Below are 20,676 nucleotides of genomic sequence, written 5' to 3' on the forward strand. Positions count from 1 at the left end.
ATGCTTGAACCTTCTATGTGTAACTACATGCTTACTCTGTAACAAACTCTGTATATAAGGCCTGTGTTCTGTGACTTCAATGTACTACCGCAGGCAGCACTTGAGAGTGCTGTGTGGCCGTAGTCCCACTCATGAGTGATTAATAAACTTGTTATTTGAATTCCAGCTTCAGTGCCAATCTCTATTTTGTTGGTCTAAGGACCCGTGGACAGATAAGGGTGACCCCTGCACCGGTGTGCTAATTGAAAAGCACATTTCCACATTGGTATAGCATGATTAAAGACTGCACAGGGCAGGAGCGTGCTTTAGAAAGGTTTAATTTGTTCTTAGATACACATTCCGTTATCAAGAGTGGCATATCTGAGATTATAGAGGAGACTGGGTGAAGACATAAGGGTTCTTTCAAATTCCTTGAAGGTTCCCACCAAAAAACTAGTGGCCCATGAGGAATACACATTGTTAAGTTCATAACACTCCATGAGATGTGCATCAATTGTAGGTGGTTGACAGCTTAGATAAGTCATTTAAGGAAGATAGTAAGATGCTATGCACGTAGTCCATGAGCTTTACATTAATTATAGATAGCTGACAGATTAGATACTTAATTGAAGAAGCACAGCCTGATGCTATGCATGTGGGCCACAAGATATATATTGATTCAGGACTGTGAGAAGGTTGGTAGAAGGATCATTATTCGCCTGGGTCTGTACTCTGAGGGCACTATGCTCATGCTGCAAAATGTACTTATATATGTTAACCCTATTTATATATGATAAGGCAGCTGAGATGACTAAAACCACTAGAAAGCTAGATCTGCCAGGTTTTTTCTTTCCCTACAGGAATTATTTTTAAAGACTGAAACTGGTCCTTGTCATACCAAGGGCCCACTTCAGTTTGTAGAACCATGCAGCACAAAACCTTCTGACATAGATGATTATAGTTAGTTGACAGACTGGAAACGTCAATGAAAAGGGATAATAGAAGCAAAAACATTTAGGTAAAGAATGAGCATCAGAACAGTTTCAAAAATGAGCACGTGAACATCTTAAAGTGACTGGGTGATTAGCAAATTGAAGAACTCAAGTCAATGCTGTATCTGGTACTGCGGTCATTGTTATATTATATTATGTGAATTTATAGAGCACAGCTAATCACCCGTGAGGGTATCCAGGTGCTGAGTAGGGAGGCCTGAGGGAGAAGGTGGAGATAATGCCTGTTTCGTCTGGAAGAGCCATGTCTTGAGGTTCCTTCAGGAGTCCCTGAGGGAGGGGGAGGTTCTGAGGTGTTTTGGGAGATTGTTCCAGTTCTGGGCTGGAGGTATGAGAAGGAGTGTCCTCCACTTCTGGTCATCTTGATATGAGGGAGGTCTGCTCTTGTGTGGGATGCAGACCGAATGTGTCTGGTGGGTTGGTAGAAGTTGAGGCGGTGGTTGATATAAGATGGACCGGTGTTGTGGGGAGATTTGTAGGCTTGGGTGAATAACTTGAACTTACATCTTTTTTGGACTGGGAGCCAGTGGAGATTGTTGAGGTGTGGAGAGATGTGGTTATTTCGCTGAATGTTTAGGATGAGTCTGGCAGCAGCATTCTGGGTGGTTGGAAATTGGCGTAGGAGATGGGCCTAGATTCCGATGTATAGGATGTTTCCATAATGAAGTCTACTTGTGATAAGAGTCTGGGTGACTGTACGTCTGGTGTTCAGTGGGATCAACTTGAAAATCTTGCATAGTATTTGCCGGATGTGGTAACATCATGAGGAGACGCAGTTAATCTGTCTGCTTATGCAGGGATTGGTGTCCAGGATGATCTTGAGGTTCTTAACATGATCCACATGGGTCAGTAGGGGGCCAAGTTTGAAGGGGAACCAGGGCAAGTGTTTGTTACCGAAGATTATGACTTTGGTTTGTCTGTGTTGAGCTGGGGGCAGTTGTTTTTCATCCAAGCAGCATCGTTTCTCATGCAGTTGGAGAAGTTTACATTGACGGTGCTGGTTAAGTCAGTAAGGGAAAGGATGAGCTGTGTGTCATTGGAGTAGGATCCTATGTTGATGTTGTGGGCTCTGACGATGTCTGAGAGGGGGTCATGTAAATGTTGAAGAGTGCTGGGCTGAGCGACGATCCTTGAGGGACTCCCCAGATGAGTTTCTAGGATTCTGAGGTGTAGGGCGGAATTTTAACTCGTTGAGTTCCATCTATGAGGAAGGAGGATATCCACTAGTGCGCCTGTTCATGGATACCCAAGTGCTGAAACGTTCTGGTGAGTCACTTGTGGGAGACCATAACGAAAGCTGCTGAGAGATCGAGGGGGTTGAGTGCAGCAGTTTCTGCTCGGTTGAGGATGCTTCTGATGTCATTGGTGAACACAATGAGGGCTGTCCCTGTGCTGTGGTTGGTGTGAAAGCCTGATTAAGTGCGGTCTCAGAGTTGAATGTGTTCTAGGTGGTCTGCAAGTTGAGTATTGATAGCTTTCTCAATGACTTCATCTGGGAAAGGCAGGAGCGAAATGGGTCTGTATCTGCTGAGGGTGTTGGGGCCCACTGTTGGTTTCTTTAATGTGCATTGACTTCTGCATTTTTCCAGCACGACGGTGGTTATGGAAGTGTTGATGATAGCGGTGAGTGTGGAGGAGATGATGGTTCTTCCAAGGATGTATATGAAGTGGGGGCATGGGTCTGAGGGGTGTCCTGAATGGATGGTATTCATCAGGGCGGTGGTCATTGCAGAATGCTTGGGACGGGATGAAGTCATTGTTGGCAGCTGCAGGATTGGGAACTCCTTGACGATGGTGAAGAGTTCTTTGTCATTGTTGGAGCTAGCTTTCAGTCTGAGAGTTAGGGCCTTTTTCTGTGCGTCTCGTAGTTGTTGGTGGTAGAGGTTGAGAGCGACTTCGTATGTGGCTCTTGAGGTGGTCATTGGATCATTACAATTATAATTAATTCTGGACATATATGTGAATTCTAAAGTATGAAGTTGTAAGAATATATCAGAGAACGAAGTCCCCCACCGCAAATTACATACACATTGTGCAGTAGCTGAACATAACTGAGGCCTCAAAAAAGTGATTCAAGAAAATTATTTAGTCATAACTTTTTAGCTAGTGAGCTGTCCTATTCCATTCCATTGTTTTGCCCTACACATGCCGTTACAGAGGGGAACACCATTTGCAAGTCTTTCTGGATTCTATTCCAAAGGAGCACTCCAGCCGGAATTAGTAGAACATCAGCCATCATAGAAGAGGACTAACCATTAGCAAATCATTTTTCTCTTGGGTGGTAGGCTTCAGCCATTTCTTATGGGCCTACTGTTGGTCCGGACTCCATTCCATACTGGCATTATTCTTATAATAAAAATGTTATTGAACTTGCCTGCATGTATTTAATGCATCTTTGCAAACAACTCCTTTTACAAGAACAACAAACATGAGGGTAATTTTGGACGCATTGTAGATTTTTATTCATATATTTGTTTATTGCATATAATTTACAGAAAACGGATACTGGGTGTTACTTTTGTCAGAATGTATGTCTTGTCTCATATAAGGCATGATTGTCCGTTTTACTTTAGAAAAGTCAATATTCACCCATATTGTGCAAAAAGCAAGCAGTAATGCCGCAGGATATCTTATCAATGTTGATACATTTTGTGTGGAAATCAAAGACTGTGTACACAGATTGCACACATGAAGGTGCAATTTCTCACCAACATTTCCATATTGCAAAGATGGAACTGTTGCCAATGTAAATTTGCTTCACCTCTGTAGGACCTAACAAGTGCACAAACACGTTTTTCACCAAATTACAAGCAGAGAAACAACATTTTGCACAGGTGGTTGAGTCCAAAAACTGTCTTGCCGCTGGGGCTGCCTATGTAGTGATGTGAGTGAACTGCGTGAAGCTGTGTTGGTTCTTACATTTCTGAAAGATACTGCTAGATAAATAAATGAAATCCTCTACTGTGAATGGCCCACAAGACCATAAACAGAAGCCATTTTGTTTTTAATTATATAGATGCAGTGAATAAAGAAGAGTGAGAGCAAGTGTTTTTTACAGGTCACCGTGAAGTGACACACCTTTGCCAACTTTTGTGAATTTCTAGCATTGATTTAGCACTGGTGAGGTTGCGGAGCTAAGAACATTTGAACTGCAGATGCCTGGCCGTGAAAGCCTGCCGCACAGCACAGCCATGCACCAACTGTGCTCAGGCTCAGCACGAAAATTATAAGGTAGTACAGATTCCATGCTCATTCATTCCCTGGCCTCTCACATCTGACTGGCCATTTTTGCCAACTGTGTTCTGGAAATGTTATTGTAAATAGAATTTTTGAATTAGAGTCCCTTTCAGCTCTGTGTGCTCTCATTTTGAAGTGAGAATATATCTCAGCATGTCAATTTCACACACCTTTGCAAAAAGTAATAGTGTAATGTATATGTGCGGCAACTGGAGAATAGCTCCTAAGCCCTCACCTCAAGCAAAGGCGAAACCATCAAACATTTGTAAAATTGTGCTTTTTTAATTTGAGCAGGTAGCCAGCTGTCGCTTTTGTCCACAGACAGTGGTAAAATGTGTGTGCAGATGTATGTGTAAATCAGTGGTATACAGTAACTGCGTCATAGCCGTCAGGGGGCCTCATGCGGGATCTCGCGTGCGTTTCACAGTACAGCTGTCCCTCCACGAAGAAGTAGCCCTTCTGTTTCAAGTTTAAGTTGCAGTCAGAGCACACGAAGCATTCTGGGTGACGGTACTTGTCTCGTGCCTTCACGACTGCGCCACTGCATGAAAAAGAGGCAAACATAACAAGAGATTCATGTTAAAATGCAAACCAGGAGCTTAGACCTCCACCAGAAGTTAGAAGACACGACAGGTTTGCCAAGGGCTGTCTTCTGCTGCACAAGCAGTATTTTATTAATTAAATCAAGGCACTGGCTCTGCAACGCTTTGCACCAAGCATGTCCCCTTGCAAGACCGTAATAACTAACCTGCACATCCTTTAAAGCGGACTTGCTTTGTTCTCACAAATGTTTGTCACCGTGATTCACCATTACGCGCATTGTGACTGGCGTATTTGACTACACGGCCATGTATTCAGTAATCGTAAACAGGTCCTATGTCTTCACGTCCATACCGTGCTCTTGGCGCCTGTGTGCATGCTTCAGGGAGCTGCTGGCCTGTGAGCTTTGTGGGGAAGGGGGCCTCTGACACTGTCTTGCTGGGACTGTACTGAAATGCATTGGGCTAAACAATATTTAGGCGGACCACAGCAAGCTCCTAGGTCTTTTGACTTAAAATTAGGGTCAAATGAGACTCAGAGCCTCCAAATAAAGGTCACATGAGAGGGTATGTCTTCCCTTCGCCCAGGCTCTTGCACAACCTGCGTGGATAGCTTCAGTCTCACAGTGCAGATGCCCCCCCCCCCCTCCCTCCCACGCCCTTGGCCTGCTTCCCCCGCCCCCGTCATCCTCCTATATACCTCGTATTACCACCGTGGATTGCAAAAACGAATCACTTTCAGATCCTGGGCAGTACTTTTTTTCTCCAGTTTCTTACAGTAGTGAGTGACTTGTAATGCCCAAGGTAACAGTCACGGTATCCCTCCCTATTATGTTTACACCTCTGAGTCTTTCCCCAGCCAATCTCTAAACACTGCTTTCCACGACTTGCCTCTGGGAGTGGCTAGCCACTTACCTTATCAGGCATCTCGGAGGTGGGATGGGGGTGGGGGACTTGCAGACGCCACTAACTCTATTGAGCTGCTGGGGTTGATTGCAGCAGAAATAATGTGGCATGAGCAAAGAGAAAGAATGAAAGGAGGGAATGGAAGAAAGAGTTGATGTAAAGAGAGAGGAAGGAGAGGTAAGAGCGAGGAGAGCAAAGAACAGGGAAGGAGAATTGGTGTGAGTCGCCCTGGTTGCCCTTTCTCCATTTCACTCCTCTAGTCACCATATTCCAACTCCCCGCTCCAAAAGCCTCTTTACTAACTCTCCCCGTGGTCAGTTTTTTCTTACTTCCCTCTCTGATTGTCTCCTTCCAGTGGCGTATCACAAAATGATGGGGCCGCCTACAAAAAGTGATGAGGGACCCCGTCGTCTCCCATATCACACAGATATTCATTGGTCTTGGGCTCAATGGGGTCCCCATGAAAGGTTGGGTGCCCCAATGCTGCAGGTGGCCTGCTCGGGAGAGCAGAGTGGCTTTCACTAGCGTTTACCTATTTCTTAGTCTGTGCCATTGCGAGCATTCTGCAAGACATGCAATGGCATGGCATTGGGTGGTGAGAAGGCCCCCTCCAAAACAAGGAACCCTGGGGGCACTGCATTGCGGGGGGCCTCCATTATACCCCAGTCTCTTCTCTATTTCTGATCTCTTGCCCAACATTTTCCTCTGATGGCATCCTTCACCACTTACACATATGACTGACTTTATTGTTTTAGTAATATTTTATTATTTTTAACAGTGCAGGTTCAAAAGTGCAGATTTGAGATCTCTTCAGCCCCCAGCAGGGTAACGTTACAAAATGATCCAACCATTCATCACTTTCCCTACAGATCTCCCCTTACTGCTTTATCGCCATCGACCCCATCCAATGATGAACATACTTTCCCTTGTCCTAGCATTTCTGACCAATCATTGGGCTTTCAAACCTGTTCTTCTATAGCTATTCTTTTTAGGTGTTTACAAATTGTGAAGAGGAAGCAGTAAACAGATGCTGGTTTTTCCTGTGGGGAGTTGTGGGCTGTTTTCTTAAAGCTGATTCAGGCGTTTTATTTTGTCAATGAAGAAAATCGACCATTTATTATAGAATTATTGGCATTCATTCACCCTTGTCTCTAAAGTGTGTACTCCAGAACCTGAGAGATGGCTGCAGATAAGGTGGCTTATCAGGTATTTTGTGGATTTAATTCATCTGCATATTCATTTGTTAACCCAAGTGAACCATTAAATAAGTTGTTGTGTTTCTTTTACTCCTTTGTGCTTTGAAGAGGGGGCAGTCAAATTGCTCATGGTTTTGGCTGTGACTCCTAGAGAGATATTGCTTGGCACGGAGGAGGTTTTCCTTTCTGGGAGCTTTATAAAAGTGGTGAGAGTTTTGATTGTATGTATCCGGTCTGGTATATGGCTATTGCTTATTAGTGAGAGTTAGGCAGGGTCATTGGGAGGGGTATCTGTCATGTTTTCCAAGGGAGACCTATGTAGTCTGCAGTGTTGATGACTAAGTTATGTTAAAAGATCAGATTGCCATACCTTGCCAAGCAGCTTGAAAGAGCTGCTACTCTGCAGGTGCAGACGTTTGTGGAGACAAGTAATACCCATTTCTCTTTCTAAGCAGGTTTATTCCCTGCTATGGGCAAGGAATCAGCTTTCATTTCTGTGCTTGATGACCTTCAGATTATTTCAAATAGTAGCAGAGGCATGGCCATGACATAATTAGATCTACCAGAGGCATTCAACACTGTCAACCACCAGCTCCTGCTCCAGAGCCTTGCCAAGTGTTATATCATGGCCAAGGCCTGTCTACTGGATGAAGTCCAATTTGGGCATTTTCCCTCATCTACTCTCTCAGTCTGTTAAGGTGAACCCCAAGGCTTGACCTTCTCCCTGTTGTCTGCTACATGGTTTTGAATTAAATTTTCATATGTACACAAGTAAAACACAAATCCCTTATAATGTGCAGGGCAAGGAGGTTACTAATGCCCTGCACTTTAGGCAACACTGGATGGCTGCAATGGTGGACGAGTAATAACTGTTTGAAGTGTAATCCTACTGAATGAAAGAGCATGTTGTTCTATAATACTTCAAACAGCTCAGACAAGAGTCTGTGGTCTACTCCTGTGGCCTGTGTCATACCCCTGCATAGCTGATCAGGAGGAAATTTGATGCATGACTATTTTGAATTTTCTTTAACTCTCCAAGTCTCTGTGATGTTTGTTTTATCTTCTAATTAATCTAAGAAGAGTACTTCCCTTCCTCAACTTGTTCCTTGAAGGTGATGGGTTAAAGTGATGGGTCACCTGCAGAATTCATGGGAATACTGCTGATCAGTTTGCTGACAGTATTTGAGAAGAGTACGTAGGAGGGGTAAAAGGGATGTTACCAGACTCTAAGAAAGAATAGAGAATTATAGTCTCCGGTCTTCCCAAGGCTGTCACAGATCTTACAGCATATCACCTTCTTACAATGCTAAACACAGACAACAATGTGTTTGGTAAGTTGCTACATAATTGGCTGAGTTAGTCTAACAAATCTGATATACCTAGATCAAAATGCTTTTGTAGCACCTGGGAACATGGGATACAATTCATCATGTTGGCTCATGTTGAGGGGGAGGCTTCAACTTGGAAAGGTGATAGACACTGGTGGCACTGGGCGCCAAAAAAGCAACCAATATCATGTTGGGAGTTCCTGTTTAGGGTCCTTGGTAAAATGGACATTGGCCAACCGGTTCTAGCCTGTGTGAAACCTTTACACAATGAACCACAAGCAACGGTATGAATGAACTCTGTGCTGTCAGATCGTTGGTGCCTTGGACATGGAACAAACAAGGAGTCCACCACTGTTACTACTCATGTTTGCTTTAGCTATGTTGCCATTGGCCTGCCTCCTGAGAGAAGAATGTTGGGTTTGGGAATTTTCTATAGGAACCACAGAACTCATAACATTGCTCTCTAGAGATGATATTGTTATATATCCACTAGACCCAGCATTAGTTGTAGATACATTTTAGACTGTGTAATTGGATTTGGCACACTACCGAGCCTTAATCTAACTTGGAACAAATCAATCCTTTTCCCAGTAAGACTCCTGAAAAACAGATAGACCAAGCCTTCCCAATAAGGTTGCTTCATTTTGCCATCTTTGAAAGAAGATTGCAAACTCCTTCGCCTAAATTTATACCATGATTGTAATCTTTTAAATGTATTGACTTCTGGACGTACTTGCCATTGTTGTTTATGGGCAGGATCGCTCTGGCCAAAGTGTTTTTTATATCAAGATGTCTTTGTGTATTTCAAAGGTGCATGTGTATGTGTCCCAGTGCAGCTTTCAAACCACTGGATGGCATGCTGAGACATTTAACATGAGAGGAGGGGAGAAAGGACCAGGATAAATCTGGATATTTTTAAATGAGACAGTGATGAGAAAAAACTGAAATTTCACAAAGCACAACTGCAATATCTTGTCAAGGACTGGACTTAATGTAGGTCAGTTGAATTCTCTTTGCGATCGCCTGAGAAAAGGGTGACTCCTACCAGTAGCCACCGTGCCTTCCTGCACAGAATAATATATGTGAAAGTTGACAGGTACTGAGAGTCACATCTAGGAGGGAAAACCTAAGAAGTGAAAAAACATTTTTGGCAATTTGTGTATATCTCGATTGAAGATATTGATTGGATTGGCAAAATCAACAAGGCTCTAAACTTTGTCTGACACAAGGAAGGAGAAAACAGCCAAGCAAGACAGAAGATGCAGATTCAGATGGTCCACAAGGAGGTTGAGACAAAACTACGCGAGGGATAAAGCACAACATAAACAGCAAAGGTACTGAAGACAACAAATAGACAACAATAAAGATCCAACCTGCTGAGAAAAATCAAGGAAAACATGTATAGCAATGTGACAAAGTGTGCAATGAAAAATCAGGGAATGAATGTGTGTGTCATGTTTTGCTGTTGCTAGCACTGTCTTTTATATGACTCAACAGGAACTCATCTCACAAGAAGAGATTCTGGTACAGCTTGGATTGGAAAGTTCCCAGAGGTTGAAACTGAAACAGGGAGACCAGCATCATGATTGGACTCTTCCTAATGTCAAGCTCCACTACCAATTAGGAATTCCTGACATTCAAAATTCCACGAAGAAGCCCAAGTCTGACTTTCCATGCACCATGTGTTATCTTGGTGACTTGCTGTATGCACTTTATGCTGTCTACTGTCCATAAATCCCTTCTAGCTCCACTGGGCATGGAGGTGCATGAGCACCTCCGTTGATCTGACAAACATGCCTTTAGCATGGAGTGGTGAGTGTGTGTGTGTAGGGGACTTATTCTCCTTCCACTCGGGCAAGCTCTGATGTTTGTCTTCTTAGTTCTGGACATGAACATTACATATCTAGTGTGCTGTTTCACTGGTGAAATAGGGTATGATATGAATCCAATACAGGGTCCAACTTAGGTGACCTACTTTTTGCCTCGTTGACTGTGGGTGTGTGGGATGAAATGCGCAGAGGTCTGCCCGTAAAAACCCACATTTTGTGTTTGCTTTCTGACATCTGCTTGTATAATTCTGCACTGGCCTGGGCCTCACTACCAATGCTTTGTATAAAATGTCTTCGAGTTGTAATCCTCAAGGCCCACCTTTCAAAATAAAGTCAGCTGCTATGGAGAGCAGGATGCATGTGATATGTGCCTACACATACACACATCTGCACACATGCAAGCTTAATGAGAAGCCTATTTTGCAGAGATACCATGCTAAGTCAGACAAGTAGCACTAAGACAAATGGGACTCAGTCTAAATTGCTATGATTTGATTGGAGACTGAAAGGAACTGCCACAATTTTTGTGGGTAGAGTGTATCTTATGTAATGTTTCCACAGTGACTTTCTTTGGTATTTAAACTGTAGCTCCCGTTTGGGGCATTATACAAGATTAGTTGCAGCTTTGTATATTTTTATTTATTAATTTATTTAAGAGTTTTAGATAATGCTGGCCAGACCCAAAGGTATCAGAGCTCTTTACAACATTATCACGACGATGACAGACAACAATCAGCTCAGCAAACAGCAGTTTTGAGAGCCGAATCAGGTGATGACAGAGGGAGACACAGAAGTCGGAACCAAAATAACAATGTATTGCTCTGGGCAATTGTTATCCATATGTTTAAGATGCCGGTTGTAACCCTGCGCTGGACGATCACTATCCAGCTGGTTGAAGTGTCGATTAAGGAGGATATCCTTTAGCTGTCTCTTGAAGTGTATGAAGGATGGGTTAGTCCTGATATATACTGGGATGGAGTTCCAGATTTTAGGGTCATTGCCCGAGAAGGAGCATGTCCGGGTTCTTTGTTTGCGATTTGGGCGGGATGAGAAGCAGGGTGTTGGTGCTTTTTAGGTTTCTCTTCTGACCCTCCTTTTTAGGTCACGCCTGACCCAGCGCATGCGCTGATCTGGCGAGACTTATTGAGAGGGCTCCAAAAAGTGCTACCAGACCAGCCTAGAGCTACAGTGCATGTGCGCGGGCGAGCGCGCCGGGCTTTACCGCGATTACTTTCACTTTCGCGGCTGCTTTGATGTTTGATCGTGATCGCAATCGCGAGCACTTTCACTTTCGTGGCGCATAGCCAATAGGTCTCGCTTTTGGGACCTTATAAGTATTTAGTTATGCAACTGTTGCATTGCTAAACACTTATAAGGTCCCAAAGGCGAGACCTATTGGCTATGCCAATGCTTGTTGAGTTTGGACGCAAGATAATCTGGTTTACCAGTGTGAAGAACTTTGTGAGTGAGACATGCAGTTCTGAAGCTGGAAAGAGCTTCAATTGGGAGCCATTTGAATTCTTTCATAGAGGGTGAGATGTGAATGTATTTTCTGAATTCAGTGATAATCCTAGTTTCTGCATTTAGAGTGGTTCTTAGGGGGGCTAAGAGGGACTGCCAGAGCAGGGACCAGGAGGATGAGTGGTTGCTTCACTCTAAAGTGCACATAACTGTTTGACGGCCCTCTCGAGCCAACTATAACATTCATGCACACTTTGCATGTTCTGCATCCAGGCTGCATTACAGCCTGGGTGCAGAACATGCTCAGGCCTCCATTCCCCGTCTTAGTGCCGAACCACAGCACTCAGACCAATCACAAAGCTGCTTTGCAGTATTGTGATTGGCTAAGGGAGTCAGGAGCCTGGGAGCTTCCTGGTTCCTCCTTCTGAGGAGCGAGAGGCGGTGACGAGCTGACTTAGAGGCAGCGGGTGGCCGGCTTGAGGTATGTGTTTAAAAAAAAATATTTATGTTTTAATTTACTGAATTGTGGGTTTCCTGAGACAAGTATGAACAGTGGCAGCAGGGAATGGGAAGTATCTGATAGGCACTCCATTTGACTACTGCAACTCATTGCTAATTAGTGACACGTTGAAATCCTTCAGTCGGCTGAAATATTCGCACTCGCATTTTACCACCAGAACAATCACTCAAATCAGTTTGAGGTAAAATCTTGCCTATTCATGTAGTCTTTTGCAATGATGATTCTCTGTCGTGGCAACAAAGCCTTTCCAACACTATTCTTATGTGGCCCCTTTTCTCTCTAGATGCTGCTTATTATCATCTCACGTTCCAATTCTCCAGGCACATCCCCCCTTTTCATACCATTTCTCCTCCTCGCCACTGATGTCAGCTGATTGGCCTCTTTTTGGCCATGCACCTTTCATTGTGGATCAATATTTTGCACTCTTTCCTCTCACATTTCCTGATCTCTTTATATATCATATACTTTCACTTTAAGGTTTGTCTGTTAAATGCCAATTACACAGCTTGCCTACAGCTTTCAGTGTTTGAGAACAAAGGGGGCTGAAGTGAGGTTTAATTAGCTAAATGAATGAGAAGAGCCACTTACACTATTCCATTTCCACATTTGTCACAGATTGGCATCTTTTGTGCACCAGGGCCACCCCCGGCGTGTGCTTTAGTTACTGGTGCTCTGACGCTTCTGATGCCAGTGGGGCGATCTGAAGAACAAACAAATACACAAATACTGTAAAAGAGGCATTGATAATGCAGAATAAAAAGCATGGTAATGGTAACATTAATATTCTCTGTACCTCGTGTGATCAGTCAATGCCACACCGTATCAGCCATTTCCCAACTTACAGTGAGAAATGGCATCCTTTTTCAAAGTACAGGGACCTATCTGGCTGGGTCACATCATAAAAACATGATCCTGTTGACATTTCAAATGAATGAATTTCAATTTCTTATTAGAGGTCTTGTTCTGAGCAATATGACTCTCATTCATGTGATGGGTTATCTTGCCAGGTGCCAGCTGGTCAAATCTGCCTGGGGAAATCATTGGAGTGTGAAATTTCTGCAAATCCCAAAATTGGGATCGGCTGCACAGGGCCTCTCCTTAAGACAACTGTTCTAGAAACAAATGCGGAAGCAGACACCCATCTGCTATTTATGCTACTGGTCTCAATGCCTGTATCTCCATTTTCCTTTCGCTCTTCTCCTTTCCAGGCTGGCACTGTTATAGTCTTGCATTTCTCTTCTCAGCAATTCTGCTTCAGCTGGTGCATCAAATAGGTAGCCATGCCCATTTGACATTGATACACATGCAATGCCTCAGAATTTTAATAACAGCAGACTTCTGAGCTGGCATTTATTTCCATTTCTCCTTGATTTCTCACCTGCATCATCGTCGACCATGTCCTGCAGCACCTTGAAGGAACCTGATTGGCGAGGCTTGTTCGACTCTTCTGTGTTGTCGTGAAGCATCTTGTACACGTCAGACTGGGGCACTGATGTGGGAGTTGATTCACTACAAGTGAAACAGGGGTGACGACAGGTGCATACATGACTACCTCCTACATTGAAATTCACAATCAGAGATCTTGATGAAACATAAAGCTGTAATCTTCATCATAATATTACACAGATTGGAATATATCCCACGTACTGTACAATTCAATGAATAGAACCATGTGTCTAATGCAAAAAAAATGGAAGGAATCTGCTGAAACAGCTTGAAACGTTTAGTGTGAAATACATGTATGTTGAAACATCTATTAAGAAACAGTCCTACATTATTAATAGCTATGTACTTTATAATTAGTTTTAAATAAATTGACAACATATTTTAAAATTGCCTTTTTCCAACTTTGACCTGACCATAATCTTTTTTTCTAAATATAGTTCTATCCAATTTGGCCAATTAAGGCAAGTGGAAGTAATGGGAAGCTTTGGAAAAAGTCAAACTTAGACTTTCAATTAAAAAAAAGGTTTCCGGACTTTATTATTTTTGCACTAAAAGTTTCAAACTACAAGTTGTTGATAATACATTTTAAACTACACGTGGCAGCACCATTTCAGCAGGAAGTCCGGCACTCGGTTTACTGCCCAGTTTAAGCCAAGCAGACAATCAATGGATACGATTCCAAGGAGCTCGTAGACTGATATATGATCAGAATCACCCTTTTCTCATTACAATTCTATTTTTCTTTCGGTAGAACATACACAGAATATTACTAGTCTGGGATAGCTTGGATGTTTTCTTAATTCAGGGTGGTAGAGACGACTCCGAAGTAATTATTAAGTGGGATGCAGTCCAGGGGCTTCAGGAGAAGACAAAAGACCTACTCCACTCCAACCCAGACCAGCCTGCGAAGAATGTCTCCCAGTGGATCTCAAAATGCGCCGACACAATCGCCCCACCAAGGCAGCCAAGTCCAAAGGATCTACCAGAAGAGCCAGCTAGTTCACCGTGGAACTGACAACCAACAAATGCAATTACCGGCAACTCGAAAGGAAGCGGCGCACCTGCAAAGAAACAGGGGACTTCACCTCCTTCAAGATAGAACTCAAGCAGCATCACCGCCTCCTGAAAGAAACAACAAAGAACACACTCACAGCTTGCATAGAAGCTAGCACAAGCCGCTACAAGGAGCTCTTTGACATCGTGAAGGAGTTCTGCAACCTCGCAGCCAACAAGAACGACATCACCCCCTCCCAAAAACTATGTGACACCCTGGCAGACTGCTTCCATGACAAGATCTAAGTTATCTACGAAAACTACGAACCCCAACCCGCCCCCCACCACCACCACCAGATTCAACCCGCTCCCACACACAAACAAAATCCGAACACCCGCTCACCCATTGGGACCCTCTCACAACCTAAGCCACAATCACCATCATGAACTATGTACACTCTGAAGTATCCACTGGTCCCTGCCCCAACCATGTCTTCAACCTCGGGAGCAAGACGATTGCCAACAAACTCAAGAAAGTCCTGAACACCTCCATCACCTTGTCCTCCTTCCCTGAGGAGAAACACACTGAAGTAAGGCCCTTATTGGACCACGGCGAAACAGCAGCTCTCATTCTCCTGGACCTATCAGCCAACTTCAACACCGTCTTTCATCACATCTTGATCAAAAGACTCAGCCACATCATAATCCAGGGAAACGCCCTCAAATGGATTGCCTCATATCTAACCAGAAGAACACAGAGTTTCCATCTTCCACCGTTCACCTCAGAACCCAAGAAGATCATCTGTGGTGTCCCTCAGGGATGATCCCTCTGCCCCAATACTCTTCAACACATGCATGACAATCTGGCCAACCTCGTTATATCGCATGGACTCTACATAATTTCCTATGCTGACAACACCCAGCTCATCCTCTCACTGTCAGAAGACCCCTCCACCACCAGAGTCAACTTCCACAGATGTATGAAGAACGCCGCTGACTGGATGAAGAACTACTGCCTCAATCTGATCATGGACAAGACAGAAGTGCTCATCTTTGGGAACAACACCTCACCCTGGAACAACACATGGTGGCTTGTGGAACTCAGCCCACGACCCATCCTGACAGACCACCATGCCCGCAACTTCGGAATCATCTTGGACAGCAAGCTCCGACAGACCATGCCCGCACCTTCAGCATCATCTTGGACAGCAAGCTATCTATGAAGCACCAGATAAACACAGTCTCATGCGTCTGCTTCAACACCCTATGCATGCTTCACAAGATCTTAAAGGTGGCTCCTAGTCGACACCAGAAATAACGTCACACAGGCCCTCATCACCAGCAGGTTGGACTACAGGAACACTCTCTACGTAGGAATCACTGCATGTCTCCTGAAAAGACCACAGACAATTCAAAACTCATCAGCAAGACTCATCCTCTGCCTCCCCAGATGGAAACACATCACACCTCACCTTAAAAAGCTACACAGGCTCCTAATCCAGAAGAGATGCCAGTTCAAGATGTTGACTCACGCACACAAAGCCCTGCACAACATAGGACCAGCATACATCAACAACCGCATGACCTTCAACCAACCAACCAGACACCTACAAACCACCTCCCTCTCCCTCACAGATGCCTCTCGGATCCATTGAGCCAACTGCAAAGAAAGTTCTTTCTCTCATATGGCGGCCAAAGCCTGGAACAACTTTCCCCTGCTCCTCAGGAATTCCCAATCCTTCCAGCGATTCAGGAAAGGACTCAAGACCTCGTTGTTGAATTGAACTGAGCACCACGCAGCAGCTAGCAACTGCAGCGCCTTGAGACCCTCACAGGTGCTTTGCTACGCTCTATAAATGATTGATTGATTGAGTGATTGAGTGATCAATAACTTCAATGACTACCTTTGTGTGCCTTCCCCGTTGGCTAATATGGATATTGTGAATCAAACCTTTACAACTAGGGGGCTAATTTGCAACATTATTTGCTATGTGGTTTGTTTTTTTACTGAAATATATAGTTAGAAGGTTGCATGAAGCTTAACTGTGGCAATGAGCTTAGGGATTTGGGTGTGTTTTCCCATATGAACAGCTTTGGAGTGAATTTCTGTTTTAGCGAGTTGTTAAAAGGACCATTTAAAAGGATATACCAAATATTAAAACATCAGTAAAATAAATGATTAGTGATGCGCCTGTTGAAGTTGTGGTCAATTTAGAGGTGATTTCACCATGTGAAAAACGTTGACCCACTCCTTCTGGGATTCGATGGACTATTTTTTAGAGTCAACAGTGTTGTCTCATGATTTGAGTTTCTCATGGAAAAAATGGTTAGTGATCCAGGATGATAAAATGGGGACAGCCGTTCAGTAAAATCACTATCTCCCTCATCAATTGGGAGAATGGCTGTTGCATTGGGGTGAAACTTAGACTTCCAACAGCAGCAGCAGTAGTCTGTCAGTTTCAAAATATCTCAGGTGGAGTATGGGTATTTATTTCAGACATAATAAGTTGGTGAAGGGCTGACATGCGTTAATGGGACAGAGCCACACCTTTGTCACGCATGCTTTTTCCTCGTTTCCTCAGACTATCAAATCTCTGTTTTTAATTCTTCCTTTAGTTTTAAAATAGTAACATTCTAGTCCACCAATAAGGGGTTTTTAGTCTTCCATTTCAATAAATGGGAGTACATTCTTTACATGGGCAGGACGCTGATTGCAGACATATATTTAACATGAACAATTTTGAGATGAACTGTGCAGTTAGACGCTGCAAAAGAGCTTACGTGTGATCGTTTCATTTTATTTTTTTCATTCCTTATTTTTTCAGACGTTTTCTTTTATATATCCCTTAATTACAATGAACTGCAGCACCAGCAGCAAAGATAAGTACAATATTCAAGTGCACATTGAGCCTATTGCAGAGGAAAGCGAAGGATTCAAAACGGTTTGACCCATCAGGAATGTCTCCTGTTCTGACATTCTGCGACCCCTGTGAGCACTTTAGTGCTTTATTAGAACCCTGTGATCTTCCAAGCAGCTAGGGAAAGAAGGCAGAGATATGTGTGTTGTAACAGTATTGAGAGTTGTGTCTCAGTGCCTGGCCATAAATCTCCTGGTTACATATCAACTGGCTAGGAACCAATCAATGTTCATTATTTTGGTAGTATGTTTGAAATACTCTTTTTATTCATTCTTGTTTTTAGGCTCATGTTTAAACCAGTAGACATGAGCAATTTTAGCAGACTTGTTGGTCAAAAATGCCCAAAACATGGGAAAATAGCTTAACCACTTCAATACAGGTCTAGGTTTAAAGTGGTGCATTTATGTGTGGCCCCCAATGGTTTATTTACTGTGATTTGTTTATCTTTTCTCATGTTTTATTCTTATGTAACGTTCTTTGTTATCTTTCAAAAAGGGATGCTGCTGTTTTTTATGCGTTTTATGGGACACTGACTCGACTGCATGCTTTATTTGTTTTCTTCTTTTAATATTTTATTCAAGATAAAATTACTATTGTCTAATGTGGTCATCCCATATGATGTGTTCTCCTTCCATTTGACCATCTTCAGTACTGCAAGAATGTTTTCTGTAGCATTCACTATGCAAACCTTCGAGCATATAGACAAGAATCCAACGGGGCATACCCAATATTTCCACTAGATGGCAGTGTAATATTAGAGCCAGGTTTACTACTGAGTGAGGAGAGACATTACTCATCACGAAAGAAGTAGAGAAATTGGACCAGATTCAGGCACTCGTTGCCCCAGTGCAGATTGCCTAAAGGGTAGTCAGCTAGCTTAACCCCTTCAGTGCCCATGACGAGATGGTCTCGTCATGGGCCGCGGTTGGGCTGTGCCCATGACGAGACCATCTCGTCATGAACTCCGCCCGCTAATAGAAAGCCCGGCACAGGGCGGGGAAAGGGCGTGGCACACAAGGGGTTAAACTGTTGATCTGGAAGTTACTGTCCTCTGCTGGAGAGTAGCCCCAAAGTAACGAAAAGTAGCGCTGTGCTCTGCTTTGCACTACTTTGTATAAAGGTGGGGACGTCTCATGAGTGGTACGTGGGAGCTCCCATGCAACCACCCATGGATAGTCATGGAAAGCCCACCTATTAAAATTTGTAGACACGACTTTGTGCCAAAATTGTATACTGTCTCGAGGCAGGTGTGGAGTTGGAGGAAAGTTTTTTTCTCCAACCTTTTCAAACTTTGCATGTATACTGTTACTGTACAGCACACATAAAAAGTTGAAAACATTTAATACATTGCCTGAGCATCGATATTAGCCCTTAAAGGCACATACAAAGTCAGAAACGTTTTGAACTATGTCTAAGCATAGGTTATCCTTCCAGTGAAAAGCCTATGGTAGACATCATTCCGATACCCTTGATAGAGCGCCACGTTATTCTGAAAATGTGTAGGGGTGCACCATAATCACTGTTAGTCCGCACCCACATATGTTAAATGACTCATAGTAATGTGTGATTTAGAAATGTATTATTCAAATCTGCTCATAATAGTGTGATTAGAAATGTAACCATGCCTTTCATGAAGAGCAATGTCGTAGTTCACTGCAAATGAATTTTAGTCAATGCATAATGATTGGTTTTCATGTAATGTGATGCATTAGGTTTAAACGTGCACCATATTAAAGTCTGCACATGTAGGTTGCATAGTCATATATGAAGAGTAATGAAGTTAATGCTTATAGTGTGATTTTAGAAGTTTGGGTTTAAACTGTGTAAAGGCCTGATCGCATATACGTTTAAAGAGAAAGGCCTGTTCATTTGTTATGTTAGCTAAATATTGTAGGCCGAAAATGATTTCCCTTGGTAAGGCTTTGGGTTTCAGGACGTTAGAAAATCTCAGAGAAGTGGAAAGTTTCTCATTGCCATGTTACTGTTGCAGGTGCAAGGACATTTAGCTCGTTAGAGAGACTAACCCTTTGTTCTAGGAGTTAGGATGGTACGAGAAGCCAATATGGGAGTATACTGGAATGTAGGGATGATACTTTCGGCAGAGAAGGTGCCTGGGACCCAAGGACGAGTGAACCATCATTGGAAGGGAGACAAGTTTCACTGGAAAAGTACTGGAAGAAGACCTGGCTGAAGACGTGTGCCGGAGGGCGTGTTTTACGTTTTTGGGATTTTGAATTAGGAACAGTGCCCCGTGGGTTGAGCAGTCGAGGTTTAGATGGGGAGCTAGAAGGAGCATCTTGGAGCGAGCTCTGACTAAGTGAGTGCACTTCTAAGGAAGTCTTCACTTCTGACACCTTTTTACTCTTGCCTGGGAAAATGCTAAGTAGGGATGTCACCTTAGAGATAGAGTAGGGATAGACTAACTGACTTCCTTTTAGGTAAATTACTTCTAAAGTAGAGATTGGAGTGATCATCGCTTGCCTTATGTTATTGGAGCTGACAATTCTTTTTATTCTGAGTCGGATGAGACTCCTGCATAGAATATTCTTTGTATTAGTGCCCATTTATTTCCTTAACCTGGTGCTGAGGTGTTTGTATGTGCATTTATTTTTGGCTTTGTAATAAATCCCTAAATTTTGAGATTCAGAGTCAGTGGTTCTTTGGAGTTAAGATTTGATTTTGTCGATTATGTACTAAAATTTGAATTTCCTCCCCTCTACACTATTTAGCAGATGAAAAGATCCTGACGACCAGAGAGGATTCTTGGTGATGGTAAGGTAGATAAGAATACAGCTTCATCACCCTTGAATTATATTGCAAGCATGGGTGAGTGGTGGAAGGCAGCCTAAAGTGTGCTAGGGCTGAGGGAGAGAGCAACAGCATTATATCTTAGTAAACATGGAGCTGGTGTGCTCTTGCCCTTATACGCAATGCGCACTAAGTTTGTTTGCTGTGTTACATTACTTCTAAGTAAATTTGCTCCATCATTTGGTAATGTGACAGGTCATCAGAAAAGCTCTTTTGAATTTTATGATAAATGTGCTTAATGAATTTCTTTTTTGGGCAAAATTATTTATCATTGTTCGTTTCCAGTTTTAAAAAGGATAGACACTGATCTTGGTTTCCAGACAGGCGGCATATTTGTTGCAAGGTAAAAAATACTCTTCAGAAATGAAAGTGATAAAGCACATTCCGAATCTGTAAGTGGGTGTCCCACAGCCCTCTGCTTTGAGCCCTACACTTTTTAATGTGCATATGACCCTACTAGCATTTTTGGCTGAAGCAGACAGGGCTAAAATAATATCATATGCGGA

General features: G+C 43.2%; 1 protein-coding gene across 2 annotated transcripts in view; it reads right to left on the minus strand.

The window, feature by feature from the left end:
- Positions 1-3,424: 3,424 nt before the first annotated feature.
- Positions 3,425-20,676, minus strand: part of PDLIM3 (PDZ and LIM domain 3) — a 125,781-nt gene continuing 108,529 nt past the window's right edge. For both annotated transcript variants that reach the window (XM_085641949.1, XM_085641950.1), the window contains 3 exons: positions 13,384-13,514; positions 12,594-12,705; positions 3,425-4,767 (listed from right to left, as the gene is read on the minus strand). In XM_085641949.1, the coding sequence (XP_085498075.1) occupies positions 4,584-4,767; positions 12,594-12,705; positions 13,384-13,514 (427 nt within the window). In that variant the 3' untranslated portion in view covers positions 3,425-4,583. The remainder of the gene's footprint in view (positions 4,768-12,593; positions 12,706-13,383; positions 13,515-20,676) is intronic.

Source organism: Triturus cristatus, chromosome 2_2 (genome assembly GCF_964204655.1).
Source record: "Triturus cristatus chromosome 2_2, aTriCri1.1, whole genome shotgun sequence".
NCBI classification, from domain to species: domain Eukaryota; kingdom Metazoa; phylum Chordata; class Amphibia; order Caudata; family Salamandridae; genus Triturus; species Triturus cristatus.